Source organism: Nanorana parkeri, unplaced genomic scaffold (assembly GCF_000935625.1).
Source record: "Nanorana parkeri isolate BGI_ZX_2015 unplaced genomic scaffold, ASM93562v1 scaffold562, whole genome shotgun sequence".
In the NCBI taxonomy this organism is placed as follows: domain Eukaryota; kingdom Metazoa; phylum Chordata; class Amphibia; order Anura; family Dicroglossidae; genus Nanorana; species Nanorana parkeri.
Window position 1 is genome coordinate 834753 of NW_017306830.1, and position 26964 is coordinate 861716.

Sequence of the window (26964 nt, forward strand, 5' to 3'; positions counted from 1 at the left end):
TCCTCCCGTGACCCAAAGTTTCGTATATACAAAGTGCCATAGCAGAGACGGATCCTGACAGTACTGTTGAGATCCACCCAGATGACAGCGGGCTCTCTTTCTACCCCCCCGAGTTGCCCAAAGAAAAAGCATTGCGACTGCCTAGTGACTCATAGCAGTCTATCTACAGTGCAAGATCCTCTTAGGTGTTGCTGCCTCTGATTGCATGATGTTTGGAATAAGAGTTGGTGATGGCACTGCTGCTCTGTTCTGAGGGTTTGCTGGAGAGAATGCTGTACCAGAGGACTTGTAGGGCTTTAATCTCTCCTGCTTCTGGTGCATTTTCTGAGCCCCTCCACCTCTCCTGATTTTGGATCGATACCCCATCAGGAGATAAGCAGCTCTGACATGAGAAATCAAATGGAATACAGCTGGAGAACATCTTGCTCGGGAGCAGCTATGATGTTAGCCATTTGAGAGCCTAAAAGCTCGGTTGGGAGCTAACATAAGCACACTGGCAGCTGAGACAGTTAACCAGAGGCATGCTTTGAATGTACCAGTTTTGGTGAGCCATTAAATTTGTGCATTTGTGGGCTAGTTCTCGCCAACCCCAGTGTGTTCCGGCCCGATTGGTGCTGGATCGCATTCCGGCCAGCTTACATTGTTTTGGGGCGGGAGGTGGACTGGTAGTGCATTGAAGTTAATGGCACCGCAACCATGCCCTCCGGCCACCGGACGACCTCCCTTTCTGACAAACGCAGGCACTCATGTGCTACATGTTCCGGTGCGGGCGATCGCCCCGCGGCCAAAGGTTGTGGCTGTGGTGCCATTGACTTCAATGTACTGCCACGCTCCCTTCCGCCCCAAAACAAAGTGAGCCAGCTGGGATGCGTTCCTGCCAGAATCGGGCTGAAACACTCTGGGGCTGGTGTGAATTAGCCCTTAGTTCTGCTTTAAAGAGATGCAGTAGTCTCAGTGAAAGTTTAATGAGCGTGGTATTTTCAGTTTGAAGAGATGGCTCGGGGGCATCCGAATATGTTTGAATAGATTAGTTTTAATACTTTAGCAGTTTTATCCCAAGGACTGTACAGTTGCAGTCTCTGCATCCTGCACCTTGTGTGAACAAAGTGTTTTCTGGCTGTCACCAAGAGGGGAATTAAAACTAGAGCAGACAGAAAATGGACCAGTTGCCCATAGTAACCAATCTTCTTTAATTTTCAAATCTTAACTGAACACACTGAAAAGAGAAGCTGGTTATTATGGACAATTGCTCCAAATATCTGTCTGAACCAGTTTTGATAAAGTCCCCTTAAAGTTTATTTTCTTATACCTGAAGGGTTTCTTTGGAAACTCTGGTCTGCAATATGGGTTTGAGATTTGTGGTAGATTGCCCAATCTGAATGCTTAAAGGAGAAAGCTCAGTATATCGCGAGCTACAGCGGCAGTATACTGAGCCCGCCGCAGCCGGGACAGATCCCGACACTACGGTCGAGACCCACCCAGCTGTGTGAGCGATAGCGGGCTCTGCCCATCTCCGTATATTCCTCCAGTCAGTGCTGGGAGGATTGGACCGGGGAGGGGGGAAATCCTGCAGGGAGCCGTACTGACAGTCACTGCTCTCTGCAGGGCTATTGCCTGCGATATACGGAGAGAGCCGCACCCGGGACGGATCCTGGCGATACTTTCGAGATCCACCAAGCTAGTTGATGGACAGAGCCAGCTGTGCCCGCCCCCTCCCTGTCCATTTCTCCACTCAGTGCTGGAGGATCTGAGAGGGGAGTCACCACAGGGATTCCATCGGCAAGAGCGGATCGGCTGCATGTTTCTGCTCACTTCCTGATCTATAGAGCCGACCTGTAACAGCTTCTTTGTCACAGGTCGGCTCTAACTAGGAGGATGAGTGGAAATCACTCCTCATAGTTCTCCTTCTTAAAGACTTGTGTCTTTTACACTTCTAGCAGTTTTGAAAACCCACCAAATCTAGTGGGTTTAAGTTATTATTGTTTTGTTTCTATACAGTCATGGAGAATGGGCTTTTATTACAGGTCTTGAAATGGAACTTTCCTACCCCTCGGGATGAGTACATTGAACAGCTCAAAACTCAGATGTCAACGTGTTTTGCAAGATGGCTCCAAGATGAGCTGTTCCATGCAGATTTTCAACACCACATAAAAGCCATTGCTGTGATGACTGAGGTGAGCAGAGATGTTTTGGCACAGTAACAAATTACCAATAACTTGAAGAGATGATGGTTTAACTTAACCAGTTTGGAGTTATGATGGGTTTTTATTGTCATTTCAGCACTTGGAGAGTGAAAAGGAAGGGGTTTTAAGCTGTTTGGACCTCATTCTAAAATGGTTCACCTTGCGTTTCTTTGACACCAACACCAGCGTCTTGATGAAGGTCTTGGAATACCTGAAGTTACTCTTAATTATGCTTAGCCAAGAGGAGTACCACCTAACTGAGTTAGAAGCCACCTCATTCATTCCATACCTGCTGCTGAAGGTGAGTAAATGTCAGTCATTTTTCTGGTGGCTGCTTCTGGAGGATGATGAGTTGCACTAAGGGATCCGCGGTGCTGTGTAACTGCGGGGCCCTCGGAGCCAATGTGTTGACACAATCATGTGCACAGGGGCCAGCTGACTCCACAATGCTTCCACCAGAAGTTCTTGAGTAAAGAAATTGCCTTTTTATAAGCTTCAAGATTTGAAACCTAGTTAATGGTGGAAAATCTCATACCCTGTGTTTAAAACATTGCAAATTGAGCCTTTTGTCAATGCCTAAGGGGGCCCTTAAAGTAATGTCTTGTTATCTTTGTAAAGTTTTTGGTACTATGAAGTTTTAACATTTTCTGTATTTACGTGGTTAGTAGATGCTATACCTGACCTTTTGTTTCACTGGTCCTTAGGTGGGCGAGCCAAAGGATGTTGTGCGAAAGGATGTGCGTGCCATTTTGAACAAGATGTGCCAGGTGTACCCAGCTAGCAAGATGTTTAATTTTGTGATGGAAGGAATCAAATCCAAAAACTCCAAGCAGCGGTCGGGTAAGAGGAGCAAGCAATCAAAAAAATGTTGAAGGAATTAGCTATGCACCAAGTCTAATTGTTTGCCTTCTCCATAGAATGCCTAGAGGAGCTGGGCTGCTTGGTGGAATCCTACGGTATGAATGTGTGCCAGCCTACACCTGCCAAAGCTCTCAAAGAGATAGCTACCCAGATTGGGGACCGTGACACGACTGTACGCAATGCAGCGCTTAACACCATCGTAGCTGTGTATAATGTGCACGGCGAGCAAATCTTCAAGCTCATTGGAAATGTGAGTTTATCCTGCGGCCTGGTGTGTGAAGGTAGTTGTTTCTGAATGGTTAGTTGTGAATACATGTCCTTATTGATTCTTTCTTCCTGCAGCTCTCTGAGAAGGATATGAGCATGCTGGAGGAGCGAATAAAGCGTGCCGGGAAGAAGCAGACTGTGCCTGCCCCAGCTAAACAAGTGGAGGAGAAGCCTCAGCGTGCTCAGAGTGCCAATGCCAGCCTTCTGAGGAAAGCACCACCTGAAGACATGTCTTCCAAACTGAAGTATGTTCAGCTTTGGACTTGGCACTTGCCCCTAGTTTGTGATTTTTCTAGCAGTCTTCTACATGATTACATGATGTGCATTAACCCAGTTCACCCAACTTACTCATATTTCAAAATCAAACATTTTAATACTAGGACTTTGGCTGTGATGGGTAACTGCACACTTTTGCACCATCTTGTCATGTTTCCCAAAGCCTTGGTTTTGTTTGAGTTGAATCTGCATGATTTCTAAATATTCTGTTCTTCTATCACTGCTTCTCTTGGGACAGAATTATGTATCGCACTTATAGAATGTAAGTAACCTCTTCTACTTTCCTTCTCTTCCACTGCGAGTATGTGTTTCTAGTTAATATATGCACCATGAAATTGGGAGTACAGGTTGATTTTTCTGGTATCTACAGTTATTCCTGGATAGATGTCTGTCTGGTTTTTGTCTATTCTAACCAATATTGTTAAATATGAAGCAATGTGCCATTGTGCTGTTCACAAAAAGTTTATTGAATTGGACATCTTTACAGCATTCGGGTTTAAGTTGGAACATGTGGGAGAAAATCTGTTTGATATGCATTCTGCGCATTTACTAGTAGAACAGTAGCTGCTCATTTGTAAATGATACCTGAATGTGTGGTACAGTAGAGCTTAAAGGAGAACTATGAGGCGAGTGAAAATCACTCAGCCTCATACTTCTAGTCGACCCGTGACAAACTGTCACAGGTCAGCTCAATAGATCGGGAAGTGAGCGAACAGTCGCTCGCTCACTTCTCGATCTATCCATGCAGAGAGCCTTGACTGTCATTCACGGCTCCCTGCTGGTATTAAGTGCTAGTTTGTGGCCTGCCGTTAGCCTTAGGAGAACTATGGGGAAAAGCCCTGACCCCATAGTTCTCCTTTAGTACATATTGTGTGTGCTAAAAAAAAATATAGGGTCTTGTATGTCTTTAAGTTTGAATGGGCTGTTTATAATGAGATGCATGACATAACACACAAAGTACAGCGACAATGTATTTGTCAATCAGCTTTAAGGGAGAGTTCAGTTATAAGCCATTAGGAGACCTCGCCGTACAGACCATAATGTTTATCCAGTGCTAGACTGCCAGAGACTTTCTTGGTGCCCACTATAATTTTTGTGTAAGGCCTGTTACATTGACAGGCTGTAGATGACTCTCAATTGTCTCCACAGCACCTGTGAATCATATTCCCCCTTTATATGTTTTTGATAACTTATTCCTACCGTAGTAGTATACAGAGGTGGAGGCTGCCTCTGTGCTTTCACTGGTGGATATGCTATGGTACTTATGTAAGTTTTTGGAAAAGGGCTAACAGACCTGTTGAATCTGACATATGCATTCCCCCTGCTCCAATGGTTCTCTAGGCCTGTGCAAGCTATGTGGCCTAATGGGCAGTTGCCCTGCCATGGCAAGCCTGACCTTTTGGCCTCGCATTATGGGTGACTGGGGGTGGACACTCAAAGTTCAGGGAAGTGCTATTTGTGGGATGAATCTTAAGGGTCAGTGATTTTTTTTTTTTCCCCTTCATTGTTCTCTGCACTTAACTATCAGAATGTGTTTAAGCTATTTTGATGATGCTTCCTAAAAAAAATGTTTTTCTTCTTCTGTTCTACACAGCCAAGCCCGCAACATGGGAGGACACCCTGAGCCTGCACATAACGTTCCACGAGAATTTCAGTTGGATCTGGATGAAATCGAGTACGACAATGGTACTGTAAGGTGTGAGATGCCAGCGTTGGTTCAGCACAAACTGGATGAGATCTTCGATCCAGTCTTACTCCCAGAACCAAAGTGAGTTGTCTCTTCACTTATTGTTAATCTGTGTTATGGCTGTTGGTTTGACCAGACTTTTCTGCATGTTCAAGAAAAAGAATGCACTGCAAAGTATTAATAAAATGGCATTAGCTCTCAGCTGTGTCTCTGGTGTAAATTCCTGAGGTTTGACTGTTGCAGCCGTTATGCTGTGTACATACCTCGTACATTGGTCTGAAGCAGAGTATGTCACTATGCAGCTGCTTTGAATACTGTAGCTGGCAATTTCTGAAGCTAGCTTCTAATGCAGCACGAGTCATTTGCTCAGCAGTTGAGCTAAAAATCACTGCAACACTAACCTTTCATTAACTCGAGTGTCTCACCAAATTCTGTAGCTGCTACAAAATCACTTGTCTTGATCCTGTGGCTTCTCTTTTAATTAGTATGTTTGTTCACAGGATCCGGGCTGTCTCCCCACACTTTGATGACATGCACAGTAACACGGCCTCCACCATCAATTTTGTAATCTCCCAAGTTGCCAGTGGGGACATAAATACCAGTATACAGGCCTTAGCTCAGGTAAGATTGAAGTCGTCTACGTGCCATTCAGAGTAAAATGATCTGAACTGGTGGATTGAGTTTGTTGTGCTCCGTGCCTTTTTTAGATTGATGAAGTTTTGCGTCAGGAAGATAAGGCTGAGGCCATGTCTGGACACATAGACCAGTTCTTGATTGCCACCGTTATGCAACTGCGTCTGATTTACAATACCCACATGGCAGACGAGCGGCTGGATAAAGACGATATTGTACGTCTGTACAGCTGTATCATTGGCAACATGATCTCGGTAAGTGACTTTTCAGTAAGCTGGGATTTCCTAGTAAGTCTAGGTTTTATTTTTTTGAGGAGCAGATCGCATACTTAGGAATCTGACTATAAAGAGTCTGAATTTCTACCCTTCCCTGTAACTTCTCTACTTCTATTAACCCTCAGCATTAACAATTCTTAGACGACTCCTAGATATTAGAATGGAGTGCATTCTTGCTGTGACCTCCTTGTACAATTCCTCTTCAATTCACGTTGGATTATAAAGTGGGGTTTCTGTTTCTTGACTCTCCTTCCCTTCTGCATAGGTGAGCACATGTTGATTAATTGTCTGAATGTTTTCAGCTCTTTCAGATGGAAAGTTTGGCTCGGGAAGCCTCCACTGGTGTACTAAAGGATCTGATGCATGGCCTCATTACTCTCATGCTGGACTCCCGAGTGGAGGATCTTGAAGAGGGCCAGCAGGTGGTGCGCTCAGTCAACCTCCTTGTGGTGAAAGTACTGGAGAAATCGGATCAGACAAATATTCTTAGGTAAGACTTTGTGGTTTTTGGGTGAAGCTTTGTACATTTTAGGTGACTACTGCAAATTTCTGTATCTGACCTAACCTGTGTCCTCTTCTACAGTGCTCTTCTGGTGTTGCTTCAAGATAGTCTGCTTGCTACAGCCAGCTCACCTAAGTTTTCGGAGCTTGTCATGAAGGTAAGACTGTTTTCTCATTTCAGATTGAATTTTTATACAGCATTTATTAGTTAATAACCAGCAGCAACATTGCACATGTTTTTCTAATTCTAGAAGGCTTTTTTTTTTCCGGTAAGCTAATCTGCCCAATGACAGTATGTTTGAATTACATTTTAAGCCAGCATTCTTGTGTCCACAGTGACTAGGTGTGGTTTTTATTTTATTTTTTTCTCCTGCACTGTAATTGCTGTATAACATCTCTTATCGTAGGATGTTCACCTCCTATAAGACTTTAGATTATTGTGGTGTACTCAGTCCACTTTTTTCCATTTTTCTTAGTGTTTGTGGCGAATGATACGGCTTCTCCCGGAATGCATCGAGAACATTAATCTGGATCGAATTCTGTTGGACATCCATAATTTTATGAGGGTGCTTCCGAAGGACAAGCTAAAGGCTCACAAGAGTGAGCTGCCCATGAGGACGCTGAAGACCCTTCTGCACACCCTCTGCAAGCTCAAGGGCTCAAAGGTAAACAAGTAGGAGAGGCAGCATTTGATTTGGATAACTGTATTTTGGCAGTTTGAGGCCCCAAATAAAATTGCTACAATATAGCCAGAGTAAGTGTTTTTTTTTTTTTTGTTTTGTTTTTTTTACTTTGTAAAATGATAACTTTGGTAATCCCAGCCACAAACTGAACTGATCTTCTTTTTCAGATCATGGATCACCTAGGGATGATTGAGAACAAGAATGAATCTGAGTTAGAGGCTCACCTGCTGCGGGTTATGAAGCACTCTATGGATGGAACGGGCTCCAAAACTGACAAGGACACTGAGAAAGGAGCATCTCGTACGGTAAGTTTCCTTCATTTATTTCATAGGACTAGCAACAAAATGTCGCAGCTTTCTATTACAGCTGAGTATACGCAAAATGTAAACTTTTTTTAAAGATACTGAACAGAAAAATAACTTCTGTCAAATACCCGGTTTGCTTCTTTGTTTCAGCTGCTGACTACTTCTGCTGCACTGAAATCCTAAGCAGTGCTGTCAGCTCTGCCTGGTTCCTGCTGGGCTACAGAACATCTCACCCGCTTCTCCATGAAATGATGTATTCTGTAGTCCAGCGCAGGTTCTTTGGCTCAGGGCAGGGATAACACTGATTGAGACTTCGGTGCTGCATTCTAAAACTGCCTGTTTGTCCTGAAAACACTCAAACCTATTGGTATACTTTATCTTTAGCACTTGATGTCTGGTAATGCAGCCATTTCTAACCCCTCCAGACATCCCATGATTCTTTGTAATAAGTGTGGCAGGGGTCTGCTTTACTGAAGCATAAAGCACCTTCTGTCAGAGTGCAGTTCAGGAATTATCAACATATTCTCCTTGCCCTTTGGATGCACTGTCCTTGATTAAGTATTCTACATATGGTGACCTGTTGCCACAGGATTTTCTGATCCTTGTATTGGCAATAAACCCATTAACGTGGACTCTTTATCTGCAGAAAATACTATACATGTGAAAGGTTTGTCTTGCGTTAATTGGTGTGGGGTTTTTTTTCCCCCCTGAAGGAAAAGGGGTCGAAACCGAATGTCGGCGATTACTTGGCAGAGATCTTCAAGAAGATTGGATCAAAAGAGAATACAAAGGAGGTCAGTGTGCAAAGCTCAACATGAGATGGTCATGAATGTCAAATATATGCAGATTTGTACTCATCCATATGTATGTTCCATGCATAGTGCCTGAATATATGTGAGAAAAGGACTTCACATGAGTAGTTGGTCTCAAAGGCCCTGTTATCCCCAATCAGCATAAAAGGGTAAAATCTACCAGTCAGCTTATTTTGACCTGATTAACACCTGTTGACTGACAGGGAGCTCCAGAATGACCATCTGTTTAGTAGAATGGACCCTTTATGTTCAAACTGACATAGTATATGGTCTCATTGGTGTAGCATCAGTACCAAGCTTTACCAGGAGGTGGCAGTGCTACCCCAGACAACTAGTCTGTTATTTCTGTGAAGTTTTCATGTCTCTAGGGCAGGAATGTCCAAACTCTGGCCCTCCAGCTGTGGTGGAACTACGAATCCCATGAAGCATCTCTCTCTGGGAGTCATGTCTGTGGCTGTGAGAATCTTGCAATGCCTCATGGGATTCGTAGTTCCACCACAGCTGGAGGGCCACCGTTTGGACATCCTGCTCTAGGGCATGGTATAGGTAGTAAATCGCATTTACATTTGACTTGTTCTTTAATGTTGAGGATTTTTTTTTCTAGCTTTATACAAGTCACTTCAGCTCTAACAAGTGTCAAGAGCATACCCCAACATTTATATCCACACAGGTAGCATAGATACATTTTTAAATCGGTGGTGGTTCTCAACCTGTGTAACCTCAGGACCCACATTTGTCTTTGGTCAATGGAATGCACGGTATTGCAGGTACCACGTGTTCTGGTGCAGGTGATTAACTGTGGGCAGGAGGTGCATTTTTGGGGTGCCATTCAAATGAATGGCAATACACCAGAACACCCACACCAGTTTAGCCTGCAGGTTGAGCTGAGAAAATAGTGTATGGGTTCGGGTAGCCTTAGGACTGAAATTTGAGAGTTGTGTTTTGCTCTCATTAACTTAACATCCGAATCAGAAGCCAGGGTTGTAATCCTTTAACCCCACACAGCCCCTCCTAAATATTACAAAGGAGAGGCAATAAGAAATTCTAACACTTAAGACAAGAAACCCTAAGCCAAGTAAAAGCAATTTAAACTGCATTTTTTAAAATCTTTTTAGCTTATGCTATGTGGAGGGGAACATGTGATGTGATATAAAATGGGTGTTATCCCAATTTGGCTGTAACAGTGGAAACTCACTTTAATCCAATCGCCATGGAATGTCAAAGCAGATGTCTGTCCAGGATCAGGATGAGAGGAACTGGAGCGACCATCCCTAAAACGGGTCTGGGGACCTTTAGTATCATCGTTCTTCCACATTTTGTCATTTTTAGCATCTCTGTCCTGGTGATTTGACAATTCACATCTTCAGCTTTGTAAATATTTTGGCATTAGATTTCTGGAGGCCAAAGGATGGGGTTATGTAACTAGAACAGTATTGTTCCACAACTTTTACTCTCCTACCCTCTTTTTTGGCAATCCATATCTACACATTTAATGGTGATTGGGTTAAGGTGTCTGTGCTTCCTGAGGGGATATATACGCTGGTATGTCACTCATTAGAACGGAAGAATTGGCTTGGATAAGCGTCAAAATAACAATAACATTACAGAACCAAGTCCAGTTGAATGCAAATAACTACCAGCTAGATTGTACCATGCAAAACCATTGTGATGACCTGCTGCTCGCAGGCCATGTTCACTTTTATGGCCACAACAGGGGTGTTGATTTTTAAATAAACTACTTGTCCAAGGACTAAAGCGGGGGCCAATCTATTGCTCCAGATGCAAAAAAATAATTTTAATCCAAACCATATTTTAATTAAATTAGGTCTTTATTGATGGCAACAGACCTAAAAAAATACTTTAATACAATCAAAACCTCTTCTGGCAGCTGGTACTTGTCCACAACCCCCAGGGTTCTCCCGACCACAGGAGCCCAGCTCTACTTGCTGCACAGAGCAGGCAACGTGCTGCGGGGAAGGTAAATCTGCTGTTTGCCCAGCTAAAGGTTAAAAGAAAAAAAAAAAACACCTGCCCGGTGGCTGAAACTGCATGTCCCGGGCATCAAGCGATCCGATTTTAGCATCCCTGCACAAGTCTGACTACACCAAAAAGTAGTTTAATACACGGCATACAAGTGATTTAGGTAGTGCAAACTTTCCAGCCCTAGTCAAAGGTCTGTTTGGTGGTTGCATCTGTCTGGCCTTGGTGACCATGTTGGCCTTTAGGCAGCAGGATTTTGGAGGGGAGATTTCTTCTTCTTTCTAACTGTGGGCAGAGGCTGTGTTGCTATAAGTACCTTCATACAGCTAAAATCCCAAAGGTTTGATATGTAATCTTTGCCCAGTATACAATACTAAAGCACTCCAATGTATTGCTGTCATTTCACAATCATGAAGCTGATATGATTTTTAAAACGACTTTTCCTTGGTAGGGCCTGTCAGAGCTGTACGAGTACAAGAAGAAATACTCTGATGCCGACTTAGAACCTTTCCTCAAAAACTCCTCGCAGTTCTTCCAGAGTTATGTGGAGCGAGGCCTCAGGCTTATCGAGATGGAGAGAGAAGGGAAAGGCCGTATTGCATCATCTACAGGTGACCGTCCTGTCGCTGCTTCTTTCAGCTCTAAATCAAGGTCTGGGTCTGACAGTTTATTTTCGTGCCCCACAGGTATCTCTCCACATTTGACCGAGGCGAACCCTCTCCCATCAGTCACCAGTGTGACCCAACCGGCTGTAAACACTACTAATGGGGAAGAGTTGGGACCTTCTGTTTACTTGGAGAGGCTGAAAATCCTGCGCCTGAGATGTGGTCTTGATAATGCCAAGGTAATGTATAGCCATAGTATGTACGTGTCCCTAGAGGAAGAAAAGATGATTCTAGGCTTATCTTAATCGGATGCGAGATTGCAGCTTACCAGTCTTTGGATATGTAGCCTACATATGCCACAGCCTTCAGGTTTCCTTTTAACAGTGTGACCCACATGGATAATAAAGGACGGCATTTTTTTATTTTGTTAAAATCCAGCTCCCACCGGTGCTGTTCACCTTGCCAGATGCCTAGGCCTGGTTCACATGATCCAAGGGCAAGAATCAAAGTTTAGATTGTCTTGTCTGATTTGTAGAATTGTCTTGTTTCCTTGATAAATCCTTTCACCAAATCCCTTAGGCTTTTGGTTGTAAACCTCACTGAAGGGCACTTTCATTTCAGCATTTCTAGTACTCTCTTTATCTATCACTGCAAGATTGTTGAGCTCGAAGTAGAAACCAAGGCAAAAAAATATATAAAGTGCACACATTTACGGTTTTGTTTGCGGAAGGTTTTATTTTGGTCGGCCTTTCTTAAAGATGATCAGACCTTCTGCTAGTCGGTAAGATCACTGTATTGCTTCCTGGGTCATATAACTGGACAGATGTGATGCTGAATCACTGTCCAATGAGGAGGCAGATCATTTATTTAATGTCACTTTAAGTGAGGGGAAATGCAAATGTTTAGCATTGTCACCAGATTAAAGGGAAATCCTCAGTGAGGGCCAACGTTCTGGTGACGAGATGCAAATTCTCCTCCCTTTGGGGAGTTGTCCTCATTTCCTGTCGTCGTTTTTCTTCAGTACAGGAACTGAAGGGAAATATCATGGACAGCAAAAAATACCTTAATAGGGATAGACAGGAAACCTAACCTAATAGGTGGTTTGCTTTGGAGAGTTGTCTCATTTCCTTTCGTGTCTCCAGGACAGGAAGGGAGATATAGACAGCAAAAAAATAACCTAATAGGCTATCCTTAGGGGGGTTAACCCCTCCAGACTGTCCCTAAAAAAAATTAGAGATTTAAAGAGTTCTCACAATAGAGGGGATAAATAATGAGACCACATCCTTAATGAGTATAGAAAAATGGATCCAAAAGATCCAGTTGCAGACTTTTTAGGTGTCAAAAGTGAAAATACACTGTGTGTGTATTGTCTAAAAACAATGTATTGAAGATTCATCATCTGTCGGGCTGAACAAGTCCCACTTTCTGCAACTGGAGGTTTTGGATCCATTTTTCTATAGTCTCTCCAAAATTATATAAAAAAAGAAATAAAAGGTTTTGGCTTTATATACGCTATGAAATACGGTATGAGAAGGTGGTTTGGGGATTGCCAAGCTGCTGATCCTAGTTTTGTCATCACCTCTTTTTCTTTCTCTTCTAGCAGGATGAAAGGCCTCCACTCAGCAACTTGCTGGCGAAGTCCTCTGCCACAGGAGTCCTGTCCTCCAACGACATGCTGCACAGCAAGCTTTCTCAGCTTCGGGAATCTCGAGAGCAGTTCCAGCACTTAGACGCAGACTCCAACCAGACGAATGAAAGCACCACCACCTCATCCAGTACGTCCTCGGCCTCCTCTGCAAACAACATAGATGACTTAAAAAAGAGACTGGAGAGAATTAAAAGCAGTCGAAAGTAGTAACTCCTCAGCCCCGTGCTGCTGTTTGGTTTTTTTTTTTGTTCTTCTGCCCTTTTAGGAGCCTGGTCTCTCCGGCTCAGCAGCTCCTTCTAGGCCTATTGTAAACTATCATTTTATGTATCATATGTGTATTTTCTTTGGACCTGGGGAGGGAGAGCAACCTAGCTCTTATCTTTGTAGCTCTGTGGCTGTTTTGACTTGCTTTTAATTTAACATAAAGCAGTGGATTGCTGATTCTGTATGGAATCGTAAGGCATGGCATGATGTTTTTGTAAATAAAGTTTAAAATAAACTACTAAAATGTAAGCAATTTAAAGACCACCCCACGCACTTTTTTTTTTTTTTTTTTTTTTTTTTTTTTTTTTTTTTTGTTTTTTATTTTTTCATAAAAAAAAATTTTTTTTTTTTTTTTTTTTTTGTGATCTTGAACCTTCAACTAAAAATCATATTGTCCTGCAGAGCTCAGCACTTGCCTTGATTGCTGTCTCTCTCCAAGGTTGTTGTTGCTCTGCTTTCCCTTTGTGAAAATGTCCCCTTCTCACATTCAGGTTGCTCCTTCCCTTTAGAGTCCTGTTGAGCCACCTTTGCGTGTTTGCTCGCTCCCTGCTGGCACCAAATATACATCGCCCTACCCTTGTGTGCATAGAAAACACGGCCTGGAAGCCTATGTCAGAAAGCCATGCCCCCTGCTCCTCCCTCTTCCTGCAAGTGATTGACAGAGGCTGTAGTCCACACTGTCCCAATTATAATGTGCATGTGATTATATATAGGGTGCACACTCCCCTACTTAGACATTTGGGGAAATGACTGGTTGGACCTGGAGCCTCAGGCAGTAAAATGTGAGAGATGTAGGTGTATTCTCAATGTACTTGAGAATGTACTGAAAAAAAAAGTACTTTCTGTGGTGTACATATTCCTAGGATGCATTGGAAAAGAAATGTGCAGAGCGTTTAATACTAAACTGTCAAAATTTAGGCTGTACCTCCTTGGAGGCTTTATGGAAAAGAGCTTGAGCTCCACCTCCTTTAGTGATTCTGGTGCTTAATGTAAACCTCTCAGTGAAAGGGGTTGCCGTTGCTGACATTTTTTGAACATGCTAGTTGCCAGACTGCCATGCTGCCCTTTCATTTTTACCTGTTGATCTGGCAGTAACACTTGTCCCTGCTGATGTGTATTCACTGCACTGTATCTATGGAGCGGCACTGTTGTCCTAGAACAAAGTGCAAGATTAGAGTTCTTCTCCCATCTCCATAATAGACTTGGTGACCCTACGTTCAGGAGTTAAATCTCAAATACATTCAAGAACCTTAACTATAAGGCCCCATTCACACCTAGGCGTATTGTAATATGCACATCTGTCGCACGTTTTTTTTTACCACGGTTCGCAGTAAAAAAGTTGCGCGATTCCAAAGGCTACTTGGCAGTATCCAAATGGAAAACGGCCCAAAGTAGTCCCGGGAACTTAGGGCTTTAGGGACGGGCGGAAATACGGCGAGGTGGGAACGAGGGCATTGACTACAATGCAATTTATATTTTTGACCGTTTTGTAGAGCGTTCGTCGAGCGTAGAACGCCCTACAAAACGGTCAGGTGTGAACGCAGCCTTAAGAACAATGTATCTTGTGTGTATCACTCGGCTGTAGATCCTCAAATCATCTCTGAATTGGTGCTGACACTGTCCTTCCTTCTGGAGGGGGGCTACTTTTGTTCCCCATGGTCCCTGTGTGTGTTGTAAAGTAGTTACCTCACCAAGCTCACTCCCGTGATGGACTACAATCTCATGCTTACGAATTTGTATTGAGATTGTAGTCATGAATTTTAAAAACCTGAGTCAGCTGCCCTTTTTTATAAACTTTTGAAAGATTGTTTCTAGTTCATAACTTTCTTAAACACACATATGTAAGGGACTCATTCATACCTTGGCATCCTGGTACATTCTGTTAAGGCAGCCCATTCAAATATTCAGCTGGCAATGCACCAGAACATCCAAAAAACATGCACCGTTTTTTGTTTTTTCTCCATTGGAAATGACCACAATGCGTTGTAGTGCATACTGCATGATGTGGTGTGTGCTTTAGGAGTTGTTTCCTTAGCACACTGGAGTGCTGGTCAAAATGCATGGCACCATAACACACATAGGGGTAAATGTTTATGTGGCACTGTAGGAATTTCCTATACCCCTCAGTGCCATCCAGGGGCACAAGGGCTGTGTGGAAGTTCTAGAAATAAAATGTGTGGTCAATAACCTGTGTTCTTGCACTACACTGGAGAGGTGTCAGCTTCAGTAGGTTTTAGAAGATTTTAGGATAGAACACATTATAATGGAGTTGTACACTGAGTGAAAATTGGGCTACATCACACGATCGCCAATGGCTCATGCTAGCATTTTGTTTTGTGTGAGATAGAGATCTGATCCTAGAGGTGGAACTAGTTGAAAACAGCACTCGAGTGTGCCTAGAGCAAAATTTAGAGTTTAGGGATGCACGATATATCGGCCGAAAATTGCACTTTTGGCATAATGCCGACAGAGCCATGTTTCGGCCGATACATCGGCGCATCCCTGGTTTCTTTTCTCCCCGCTGGCCGCTGTTCCAGCAGGGAGAAACGAAAGTGACAGCTGGCCGAGCACTGCAGGACGAGAGCGCTGTGAGCGGCCCACACCGCTCAGCCGCCTATCACAGTCCGGCAGAGCGGTGTGGGGGCGGAGACATCACTGTCACAGGAGGCTGGGCTTTCCTCTCTACACCGCTCGCTCAGCCTCCTGTGACAGCGTGTCAGAAGCAAGATACACACACTCAGTGATCAGTGATCGCTGAGTGTTTGTACATAATTGAGGATATGGCATGTTATCTATATCCTCAATTATGAATGAATGGGAGTGATCTACATCACATCTACATCACCCGCATTCATTCATAATTGTAGTTATAGTAAATGTTATCAATGAACAGGAACACTCATAGAGAATTTCTGTTCATTGATAAAAGGGGACACAGAAAAAGAGATTGAGGACTCTGTGTTCTCAATCTCTTTTTCTAATTTAAAAGGGAAATATCAGCGGTCTGTTTAGATCCTGTCAAAGGATCTCCAAATGGATGATACAGCTGTGGGTAGAGCATGCCAGATTTTAGAATACAGCAGCAGGCTGCAGGAAGAACAACCCTGTGATTCAGGCAAGTTGGGTGTGCTGATGTGATCATGTTTCAAGTTACACCCTGAATGTGAGTGAAACATGGTCCAAAAGGTGAACTATCCTTTTATGATGCAGGTGCGAGTGTCAGCCACAGCCCTGAAACCGCCATAATTCCCCCTCATAAGATTGCTGAGGCTGTACATCCGTGAGGAGGTGATTACATCACTTTATTGACATGCACAAATATACTATTGGGGGATGTTGAGCTGCAATGCGCTGAGAAGACACAGGATGGTGCATTGTAGATCAGTGCTCTTCCTTGCACAGTTCAGTAACGGATGCCGGGAGATTTGACTTTCTTACAGTAGGCATATTAACTGGCATTTTGTTCTACGGTCTTCATAATCCATTTCCGCAAACGGTGCACATGTGCGTAGAAGCCGTACTTGTTATCGCGGTCACAGCCTTCACCCCAGGACACTATTCCCATTTGGTACCAGCGATTGCTGACCGGGTCCTGAAACGCACAATAAGATGGTTCCAAATCGGCATAAAATGATGCAGCGAAAACATTTAGTCATTTTGTAAACATGTAAATTGGGTCTCCTGCTTACACCATGTTTGTAGAAGGCCAACTCCACCCAACCAGTGTTTTCAACGAGTTAAAAAAATGAATTTGGCTTCTATCTGCACCATAGGTCGCCATCACTTCCGCTCGGCGTGCACTTTATAAAGGGCCTTGCAATTTCAGAATACAAAAATAACTGGCCGTGTTACACATTCTTATAAATTTAGTAAACTATTAAGCTAGCACACCAAAACCAATTCTCATTAGGGATGCACTGATACTAGTACCCATACCGAGTATTTTGGTGAGTACTTATACCCGCCCAAATGCTCTGATACCGGAACTTCCAGGCAGAGGAAGATTTCCTCTGACAGGCAGTCCCCTAGGGGAACATGGAGCAGCTTCCCCTTCCCGTGCGATCAGGAAGCTGGGTGGTGAGTGAAGACCCAGCTCCTGGCTTCCTGATTAGCTGGGAAGCTGGCTCCATGCTGATTGGCTGGAAATATTTGCAAATACAAAGGTATAAAGGGCAATGGAAGCCGTAAGTAACGTTTTCATCAATACAGTAACTTCCAACATGCATGCCAGGGTACAGCGGTCACAAAGTGACAAATGAGGTCCAAGGAACATCCAACAGTGTGAGGTACTGAGATCCTGTTTTCATTGGCGACCTGCTGTATATGGGGACTCCCCACCTTTTCATTGGCCACCAATACTTCCTGTGTGCCAGAAGCCCTGACTTGAGCCAACTGTAGGGTAAGGCTGCCTGAGCTCAAAGCTGCCAACCCTTACATGGTGGAAAGGTACTGGACCACCTTGTGCGCAGGGAAAGAAATGTAGCACAAAGTATATACATGGAAGTTCATAAGCTGGAATTCAGATTGGCATTTTCTGCATCCCATTCCAGCATTTAAGCACCCACATGTTCTTATATGTCTGCATTTGCGCTATATATCTTGTGTAAGAAGTGTGCGAGATACCACTCTTAATTGTGACCTATTGTCATAGCTCAACCTCCAGGGTTTTCTTGCTGTCTGTCTCTCCATTGGGGGAAATGTCCACGCAAGGTGACATTAGGACAAATGAGTGGAAAGGTGTCTTCAGGATGAATGTATGGACAACAATCTAATGTATTCTAAAGCAGGGGGCCTTCATTGGTTTAAACAATGAGCCACTTTACTGTTTGTCAGACTGGAGCTGGACTGTGGCTAGTAAGAGTAGAAAAAAAAAAATGCCCAGGCATCAGGAGTGGACTCAGCACAGAAATTGTGGAGCACTTTGTAGGTACAAGGACTGTGTATATAGTATGTAGGCTCAGACTCTTCACCAATATTCAGCATGATCTTCCGCACGCCACGTCTTCCTCTCAAAGCGTCCCTCATTATCAAGTTCCAAAGTTGAGACATCTGCACTTAATGTAACTGTGCTGCTGGCAAGCCTTACCTTCATGGTAAAGGGACCACCGCTGTCTCCTTCACATGCGTCTCCTCTTTTGTTATCGTCTGGTTTGTAACCTGAAAACAATATATACCAGAAATGAATAGGTCTTGTTGATGTCAAATATTCTGTATTCTTGCCCGATATAAATCTATAAATCAGCAAAGAATAGACTCTGACCACAGTACTGGCAGGAGGGAGCTCAGTATTGGCGCGTTGATTTCAAAAGACATGCAGCACTTCAAAATAGAAGCCACAGATCCAGTCCTCACTGTAAAGGTTGCGCTGACCTCAGCGCTCATCCAGCCCTATTTCAGGCTACAAAGTACAGCTTTTGGTGAATCTGCTACTTGTTATTGTGGATCAAGCCCTGAAGAAAGATTCTAATTCTGCAGAAAGTGTTGGCTGTATCTGAACTATCCATTCAAAAAGCAGCCTTGATGAACCTTCAAGTGAGGTGACCATTTCAGGATTGGATTTTCTGTGATCCCCCATTGTGATCGGAGAGGCAGCAGCCTTGCTCCATAATCAGGACCATACACTACACACACCCTGTCATTACAGGTTACCTCACTCAAACAGTTTATCTGCCAGTTTGTTAGATTCACATTAAAACATGTTCCTGCTCCTACTGGTCCAACGCTACCACATAACTATAAGAAGGTCTTTCTTTGTATGCTTTCATTTTCTTGCAGTTGAGTCATATCTGTATTACTGTATTTGTAGCTCAGTGTTGGTATTGGTCCTGTTTTTGCTCTGATCATTGGTAGAGATCATCTATGGAGTCAGCTGAGGCTTTTGTGATACAAATTTCTCCACTGTTTCTTTCATGACAGATTCACTTTAAGCTTCGTCTATACACGGACGTGATGTTTCTAATATTTTATTTTCAATGTGGTTCATTATTTTAAAAAAATCTGGATGTATTCTAAATGCACAAAATGTAATTGGATATTAACTAGGGATGCACCGATAGCGGTATTTAGGTATCGAGTACCGATATATTTTTTTCTGATACCGAATATGGAGTACTGGAAGTCCCATTCAGGAAGCCAGGCGGCGTGTAATGACTCGCCACCTTGCTTCCTGATTAGCCGGGAAGCCAGGCGGCGTGTAATGACTCGCCACCTTGCTTCCTGATTAGCCGGGAAGCTGGGCGGCGTGTAAAGACTCGCCCACCCGGGTTCCCGATTAGCAGGGAAGCCGTCCCCATGCTTCTCGTCACCTAGTTTCTTGTAATGACTCGCTGCCCAGCTTCCTCATTGGTCAGGAAGCTGGCCAATCGGGAAGCTGGGCGCCGTGTAATGACGCGGCGCCCAGCTTCCTGATTGGCCGGGAAGCCGGCTCCATGCTCCCTCGTCAAGAGGTGACGAGGGAGCATGAAGCCGGCTTCTCGGCCAATCAGAAAGCCTGGCGCCGTGTCATTACACGGTGCCAGCTTCCTGACCAATAAGGAAGCCGGGCAGCGAGTCATTACACGCTGCCCGGCTTCCTGATTGCCCAGGAAACAAGTGAGGGAGCATGGAGTTGGCTTCCCGGCCAATCAGGAAGCCGGGCAGCATGTTATGACGTGCTGCCCGGCTTCCTGATACCGGAAGTATCGGGCTAGGCATCAGAGCATTTGGGCGAGTACGAGTACTCGCTCAAATACTCGGCATCAGCACCGATACTAGTATCGGTATCGGTGCATCCCTAATATTAACATTTGCAAGTAATAACACCAGAAAATGTTGATCCAGGGAATATCCGATTTCCTTCCTGATCCCCTAAGGCATTTGTTTCACCTGTTGGAGCCAATTGGAGCATGCTGGGGTTTTGTGCCTTCCTCTGGATCATCTGTGGACATAGGGTCCGTGTTTAAGGAGGTTTTTTATGTTTTTTTCTGTTGGTTGAACTCGATGGACTTTTTTCAGCCTAACTATGTTACTATGGTTTGTTCTTGTTGCTAATGTCCTTCCTGTCTGGTCAAACACCTCTTTGTGTATAATTAAGCTAAAATTTAGGTTGGCTTTTATATATACTTATCTATCCAGTCTACTTTTTTTTTTTTCTGTTTTGGATAGAGTAATGAAGGTGGCGTAACAATCGCCATAGCGACCCAGGCGGCCGCTATGGGGCCCGGGCACAGGGGGGCCCGGCCAGGGCATCCCTTTGATGCCGTGTGGGCCGCCTGGCATATCGGGGTGCTGGCTGTCACTGACACAGCTCCGCAGCGGCTCACAGCAGCTGCGGAGCTGTGTCAGTGACAGCCAGCAACTGCGGCAGAAGAGGCCGCAGTTTGCAGTGAAGGAGGAGGCGGGGCCTGCCTAAGAGCAACCCCGCCTCCTCTTACAACACTGGCCAGCGGCCTAAGAGCAAGTGGGGCCAGTGATGTAAGAGGAGGCGGGGCAGGTCGACCATGGAGGCGGACAGCGCTGACAGGTAAGAGGTGTGCAGCCCATCTGAGACCCTGCAGAGCCCACTATAGAGAGTCTATGGTGGGCTCTGCAAGTGGCATAACTAGCAATCACGGGGCCCCATACAAAATGTTGCTATGGGGCCCTGTGATTTCTAGTTATGCCCCTGGTTAGAACCTCTCTCAGTTTTTATCAGCTGTCTCTGGCCCTAATTGACAAAGTTCCCCTCATTTTCCTGTCTCTGACAAATCTCCAAGAGGTAGTAGAAAAGTCACAATTCCTTTGTCAATAAAGAACATTGCCAGAAATTCTCATTGGAGTGCGAGTGACTTTTCTACTACGGGATACTGCTCTGCAGAGGCATCTGCTGTCATCTCAGCACCCACCTATTATCTTGGGTTACATCCGGTCAGGAGTGTGATGGGATCTACCTAAATCTCCAAGAAGGACACAGACAGCAAAAAACAAAACCCCGAAACCTAATAGAGGTTGTAACTGCTCCTCATGCTATTCAAAACTAAAAGAGAAATGTTTTCCTGGCATTGTACTTCAATTACATAAGCCATTGAAGCTCAATACATTGTTATGTAGATCTAGATTCCCGTTGAAAGATGTCTTACCTGCACAGAACATATTATCTGTGACTTTAATCTTGGTGGAGGCTTTGCACGTCTCCTGCTCCACAATGGGAAGGTTGATCTGCTGTAGGAGGGTTGGGAGTTTAGGACCGCCGGAGCTCCACGTTTCCTGAAGATTCCCCCAACCTGTCACTCGACCTTTGTATCCTGACTGAAAAAGTCTGTGGAGAGACCATGGCGTACACAATTTTTATAAGAGGATTATTTTCTTACACATTGAATCATAGTCGCTTAATTTCTGTTGATCTGCAAAAATAGTTTTTTTTCCATGTAAAAGTGAAAACCGATCTCTGCAAAAGATTTAAAAGAATTAAAATGGAAAAAAAAATAGCTGACTGCATAAGTATACACCCCCTTAAAGGAGAACTATGGGGTTAAATATTTTCCCCATAGTTCTCCTTAGGGTAACGGGAGGACACAAACTAGCATCCTCCCGTCACCCTAACCTCAGTATACCGTGAGCTACAGCTCGCGGTATACTGAGACGCCGCAGCTGAAGCGGATCCCGACGATTGTGCCGGGATCCGCCCAGCTGCGTGAGTGACAGCTGGCTCTGCCTATCTAGAGGCAGAGCCAGCTGTACCCGCCCCCTCCCCCGTCCGTTCCGCCAGTCAGTGCTGGCGGATCGGAGCAGGGAGGGGGGAATCCAGCCCCTTATCCAGTTGAATTCAGAGTTTCCGATATGCCTTCTGGCAAACTCTAAGGCCGAATATTATGTGAGCTTTATTTAACAGTGGCTTTCTATTGCCACTCTTGCACTAGGCTGTGACTGGTAAGCCCCAAGGCTAACAGTTGTGGGGGTAGATACAGTAGACACTAGCCAATGGAGAGGGGAGTATACCAACTCTTCTATTACAGTAACCTTCCCTTAGGAATTTTTTTCTACCTTGACAGGGTCACTTAAAGGAGAACTATGAGGTGAATGATTTTCACTTAACCTCGTAGTTCAAGCCGACGTGTGACAATGAAACTGTCCCACGTCGGCTCAATAGATCGGGAAGTGAACGAACACAAACAGTAGCTCGCTCACTTCTCGATCATGTCCCTGCAGGGATCCCCCCCCCCCTCCCCTGTCCGATCCTCCACTGCTGACTGGTGGAACGGACGGGGCAGGGGCCGGGTACAGCTGGCTCTGCCTCTAGATAAGCAGAGCCAGCTGTCAATCACGCAGCTGGATGGATCGCGACAGTAATGTAGGGATTTGTCCCGGCTGCGGCGGTCTCAGTATACCGCGAGCTACAGCTTTGGGTGACGGGAGGACGCTAGTTTATGTCCTCCCGTGACCCTTAGGAGACCTATGTGGAAAAACACTGACCCCATAGTTCTCCTTTAAGTAAGAGTCAAAACATGGGGAATTCAGAGGGACCTCCAATCATGTATGTTATGTAAACTTAAGTGGCTTGGATAAACTGCGAAGGCTTTTCAGAATAACAGAACAAGCCCAACTACTACTAGCTAAACCTGGAAATCTTCAAATATGCTCTTAAATCTTTGTGTGCCTCAGTGTACAAATCTGTGGACGGAGCCTTTAACACATGGCCACTGCATTCACATCAGCAGAATCGCAATGGGTAAGAAAAGTGAGACCAGACAGATGTTTTGCAAGCCATGGTTGTGGCATCTGCCTATGTAGGGTTGGGCACATGAGTGAAAGTGAACAGTTGATGGAAGGGCGGTCCTTACGCTTGTACAATATCCTTGGTGGGCAGACACACAGGGTGGATGTAGTTGGTGAAGATCAGAGGTCTTTTCAACTGCATGAGTGCGATGTCTCGGTCAAGATTTTCCTTCCAGTTGTATTTTTGGTGAACGATAATGCGCTGAAGCTGTAGAATTCTTTCGTCTGGCTTTTCATACCTAGAATGACAGCAATGTATAAGAATGTTATCCTCATTTCCATATCCAAGTAAATGCTGTGGACCAGTTAACTGAACACTCCAGACCAAATTTCCCTTTGTTTGGTCTGAAGTTCTTCATGGGTGTTCCAAAGCCTGATTACTAATGCAAGTTAAAGTCTAAGTAAAGGCAAACCATTTTAGTTTTGATGAGGGGTTAGAAACCCTGTCGTGTTTTAATTATTGTCTGTGATCCTGCTAAGGAATCATTTTATTTGTCCTGGACTGGTGACCATTGTCACCAGGAGTAATGATGAGGGAAAATCCAAAATTTTGAGTTGTCACCAGCACAGGAATAAAATGGTAAGTCTCCCAACGAGGACAACTGTCTAATAAAGGGTTTTCCTGACTTTTAAGAGATTTCCTCTGACTTGTGCCTGTGTAATTCCTGTGTAATGTATTACTGGGATTTGTAGTCCTCTATAGTTGGCAGTATTCTGCATTGCTGTATAATGTATTTCTAAGATTTCTAGTCTCTCTACAGCTTGGAATCAGTGGCAGATCTACCAGGGACACAGCTTCAACTGGGCCCTGGCGCTCCACCACTAACTCCAAGCTGTAGGGAGACTACAAATCACAGCCTGGACAAGAGGAAGAGGGCCCCAGTGACCGTAGCCATTTTCATAAAAAGGCCCACCAAAATCCTCAGCACCAGGCCAGTGATGTTCTTAATCCAGCCCTGCCTACAGGGCAGGAAGTGAAGGGAAAATGTCCCCAATGGGACACATGGCAAAAAAAACCGTATGGGGTTTTAACAATTTCCTACTCTGAAATGGGACAAAAACTTTTGACTTTTAATGGTATATTTACCAGACAACAAGGGAACAAAAAAAAAAGAATATCAACTTTAGGATTTACGTACACATTAAGAAATAAGCATTTTAAAGAGACCAAATTATTTTATCAACAAGCCCTAAAGATACAAAGCATCTTGAGCTGTGTGCCCTAATGCAGCCCAAACGGGGTTGACAAATTGGAGAATTGTCTTACTTTTGCCGATTGTGCTTTCCAATGCGCACCAGCAGATCATCCACCGTGAAGTTCTTATCCCATGGAGGGTAGAAGATGCAGTGAGCTGCCGTGAGTATCCACTGATCACTTATAAGACTGGCTCCGCAGAGCAGCTCCTGTGGCTGTTTTTTAAAGATCATCACCTGCCTTGGTACAGAAATGAACAGGATCAGACAACATGGCATTCATTAAAAGTCAGAACATTCATGGGTATGGTCTACACTGACCAATGTGATTCCTGCCTTTGAAGTCAAATCTTATTACTGAATCTTTGTGTCTTAATGATAGATTAAGATACAGTCCGTGTACCCATCGCACTCAGAACTGCTGCTCCGTGAGATAAGAAGTGGGTGCAGCAGGTGTCAAAGTATAAGTAAAGGATGGACACCGGCACTACAAAGCAAATCCACTATGTCTATTTATTCACGTACTTGTAGCAACTTCAAAACACAAGATACAACGTTTCGGGGTCTCACAGGATCCCCCTTCATCAGTGCCAAAAAGCATACTCCATCTCATGGAAAAATGAGTGTGTGCCAAGTTGTGTACAGGGGTCTAACTTCCATAAATAATGAAAAGAACAAACTGGGGGAGAGGTGGTGATGAGCAAGAGAGGTGATGTTAAAATCCCCGGCTGTGGCACACTGGCCACCCCAAGGGAATTCTATGTAAAAAAAACTAAGGAGATAAGCATGTGGTTTAAGTCAATTTACCGGTCGGGGAGGAAGCATCTAAGAGGAAGACTCAAAATTGAGTCCCCTTGGCATCACGGTATCCAATGTATGGATCCAAAATGCTTCTCGTTGGAGAAGGAACCTATCATCATGGTTTCCACCACGGTGGGATAGTGTGACATGTTCGATCACCATCCACCGTTATTCTGCCTCTTTCTTCTTTGAACCCAGGGTGACTTGATGACGTACTCCCATGAGGCATGTCCTTGACACCCTGAGTATACAGGAAGTGAGTAAAATGATGCTGGGTGTTATTCAACCTGGAAGAGGACTGGTACTGGATCACAAAGTGTTGAGTCTACCGGGGATTGTGCCAGAAACAGGGTGGGTACTGCAGCCAGAGCTGCTTTTTTATTTTTTAAAGTTATGGGCAATGGAATTTTAACATTTTTATTCTAAACTGAGGTAGGGATTTAAGCATTAAAAAAAAATGATTTGGGCTTTAAGCCACACCTCTTTACATTGCAAAAACTGCATTCCCCTTAAAGTACCAAGCTCCCAGCAGTCAAGGCTTCTTTCCTCAACCACTATTCTAGTGAAATCGCGTGTCATGCTCTTACCAAGGTGCGCTGCCCCGTTCGGCGTCCTCTCCCTTCACAATACGACCCTGCATGGACGCTATCAACTCGTCCTCTCCCTTGTCTCTCACTTTCTTGGGTTCAAAGAGAGGCCGCTGTCCACACACTGCAGAGGAGGACCAAAAGGACACCATTATAAGCAATGACAGCAGTGGAATTGTCTATTCTGTGGTATCAACTAAGATAATGTGGAAAGCACACACAGGTAAAGAAGTTTTTGACAGAAGAGACTTTTAGGGGCTGATTTATAAATCTTCTGCCCAACTATGCTCCTCGGCTCCATTTGGTGGCGGGAACGCCATGGGAACAACATTCGCTTAGCATATGGACAATCAGCTGCAGTCACTCTTTGGGTACAGGTATCAGCTGTCAAAATACAATAGCCAACAGGGGAGATTCGTCCATCCACACTATCTAGTAATCAAGTGACTTCTCTTGTTCAACCTTGTATGGCCAGCTCAACCCTCCAGCTCCTTCAGCTCAGCAGGGTGTAGAGGATATATGAACAGTAGTGGATTGAGGTGTTATTGCAGAAGTCTACGTCTTTGAAGGTTCTCATTCGTCCAGGTCATGGTATATCAGTAAAAAAAATAAATCAAGGCAACTGGACTTGCTGTACTTTTCTTGAAGACGTTTTGCTGGTCATTCAACCAGCTTTCTCTATTCAGTAAATTCTAAATTGAAAAAGCTAGTTGGATGATTAGCGAAACGTATCAAGAAAAATACAGCAAGTTCAGTTGCTTTGATTTATTTTTTACAGATATGCAGTAGTCTATGTTACCTACAATGAAACACAGCTACAAACTGGAGGAGGGGATAGCGTATGGCCCATAGCAGCCAATTACATTGTATTAGTTATTTCTCCAGTGTAAGTTAGAAAATGAAAGCTAACATCTGATTGGTTGATATAAACTTCATTTGTCTTTTATTATTTTACATCACTACTTTCCTTACCTGCCTCTCCCTTGCCAAAACTCTTCTCATCAAAGAAAGTCTGGTGTTGTACCGTGTCTGTGCGTCCCCCTATGACAGAGGTTGTTTCTTCATCTACAGGACTGTCTGCCAGAGACGGGACCGACCCAGTGACAAGACAAGATGATCAATGAATAAAGAGAAGAAAAAGGTGACGCATGAGAAAATGTAATACTTTTTAGTGGTTAATATATTTTGCTTCTAGTGCAGTGGTGGTGAACCTATGGCATGCGGGGGCGCTCTATGTTGGCACCCAAGCCTTGGTTCAGATTAACATATGGGCGCTCCTGAAGATATGCCTGACTGTCCTGGATCGCCTCGGTATGCGATCCGAGCTGGCCATAATCAGGCAGCGGCGGCCCTCAAACTCGGCATATTAGAGGCCGCTCACTGGGGCCTCTGAGGGCACTTATAGACCACCTGAGAGCCCACACAGCCCACCTGAGAGCCCACACAGCCCACCTGAGAGCCCACACAGCCCATCTGAGAGCCCACACAGCCCATCTGAGAGCCCACACAGCACCCCAAAGAGCCCGTACAGCTCACCTGAGATTCGCAAAGCCCCCTGAGACCCGGCACAGTGCCCCTGAGAGCCTGTGCAGACTGCAATTGCAGGGTTGGCACTTTGACATACATAAGTTGGTTAAGTGATCTAGTTTGCGGACTCGAGCTCAAAATAT

The 26964-nt window shown here is 44.5% G+C and overlaps 2 protein-coding genes across 2 annotated transcripts in view; one reads left to right on the forward strand and one right to left on the reverse strand.

The window, feature by feature from the left end:
- The window catches only part of CKAP5 (cytoskeleton associated protein 5), a 33734-nt gene extending 20644 nt beyond the window's left edge, over positions 1-13090 (forward strand). The window contains exons 29-45 of the mRNA XM_018562148.1: positions 2025-2174; positions 2281-2484; positions 2888-3023; positions 3101-3294; positions 3387-3556; positions 3826-3849; positions 5182-5355; positions 5775-5895; positions 5982-6161; positions 6485-6672; positions 6766-6841; positions 7160-7348; positions 7534-7671; positions 8385-8465; positions 10915-11074; positions 11150-11307; positions 12669-13090. Of these exons, the coding sequence (XP_018417650.1) occupies positions 2025-2174; positions 2281-2484; positions 2888-3023; positions 3101-3294; positions 3387-3556; positions 3826-3849; positions 5182-5355; positions 5775-5895; positions 5982-6161; positions 6485-6672; positions 6766-6841; positions 7160-7348; positions 7534-7671; positions 8385-8465; positions 10915-11074; positions 11150-11307; positions 12669-12923 (2598 nt within the window). The 3' untranslated portion in view covers positions 12924-13090. The remainder of the gene's footprint in view (positions 1-2024; positions 2175-2280; positions 2485-2887; positions 3024-3100; positions 3295-3386; positions 3557-3825; positions 3850-5181; positions 5356-5774; positions 5896-5981; positions 6162-6484; positions 6673-6765; positions 6842-7159; positions 7349-7533; positions 7672-8384; positions 8466-10914; positions 11075-11149; positions 11308-12668) is intronic.
- Positions 13091-16265: 3175 nt separating this feature from the next.
- Positions 16266-26964, reverse strand: part of F2 (coagulation factor II, thrombin) — a 26005-nt gene continuing 15306 nt past the window's right edge. Inside the window, exons 10-16 of the mRNA XM_018562128.1 lie at positions 26267-26371; positions 25295-25418; positions 23980-24147; positions 22778-22951; positions 21077-21255; positions 18067-18137; positions 16266-16572 (exon numbers count right to left, since the gene is read on the reverse strand). Of these exons, the coding sequence (XP_018417630.1) occupies positions 16429-16572; positions 18067-18137; positions 21077-21255; positions 22778-22951; positions 23980-24147; positions 25295-25418; positions 26267-26371 (965 nt within the window). The 3' untranslated portion in view covers positions 16266-16428. The remainder of the gene's footprint in view (positions 16573-18066; positions 18138-21076; positions 21256-22777; positions 22952-23979; positions 24148-25294; positions 25419-26266; positions 26372-26964) is intronic.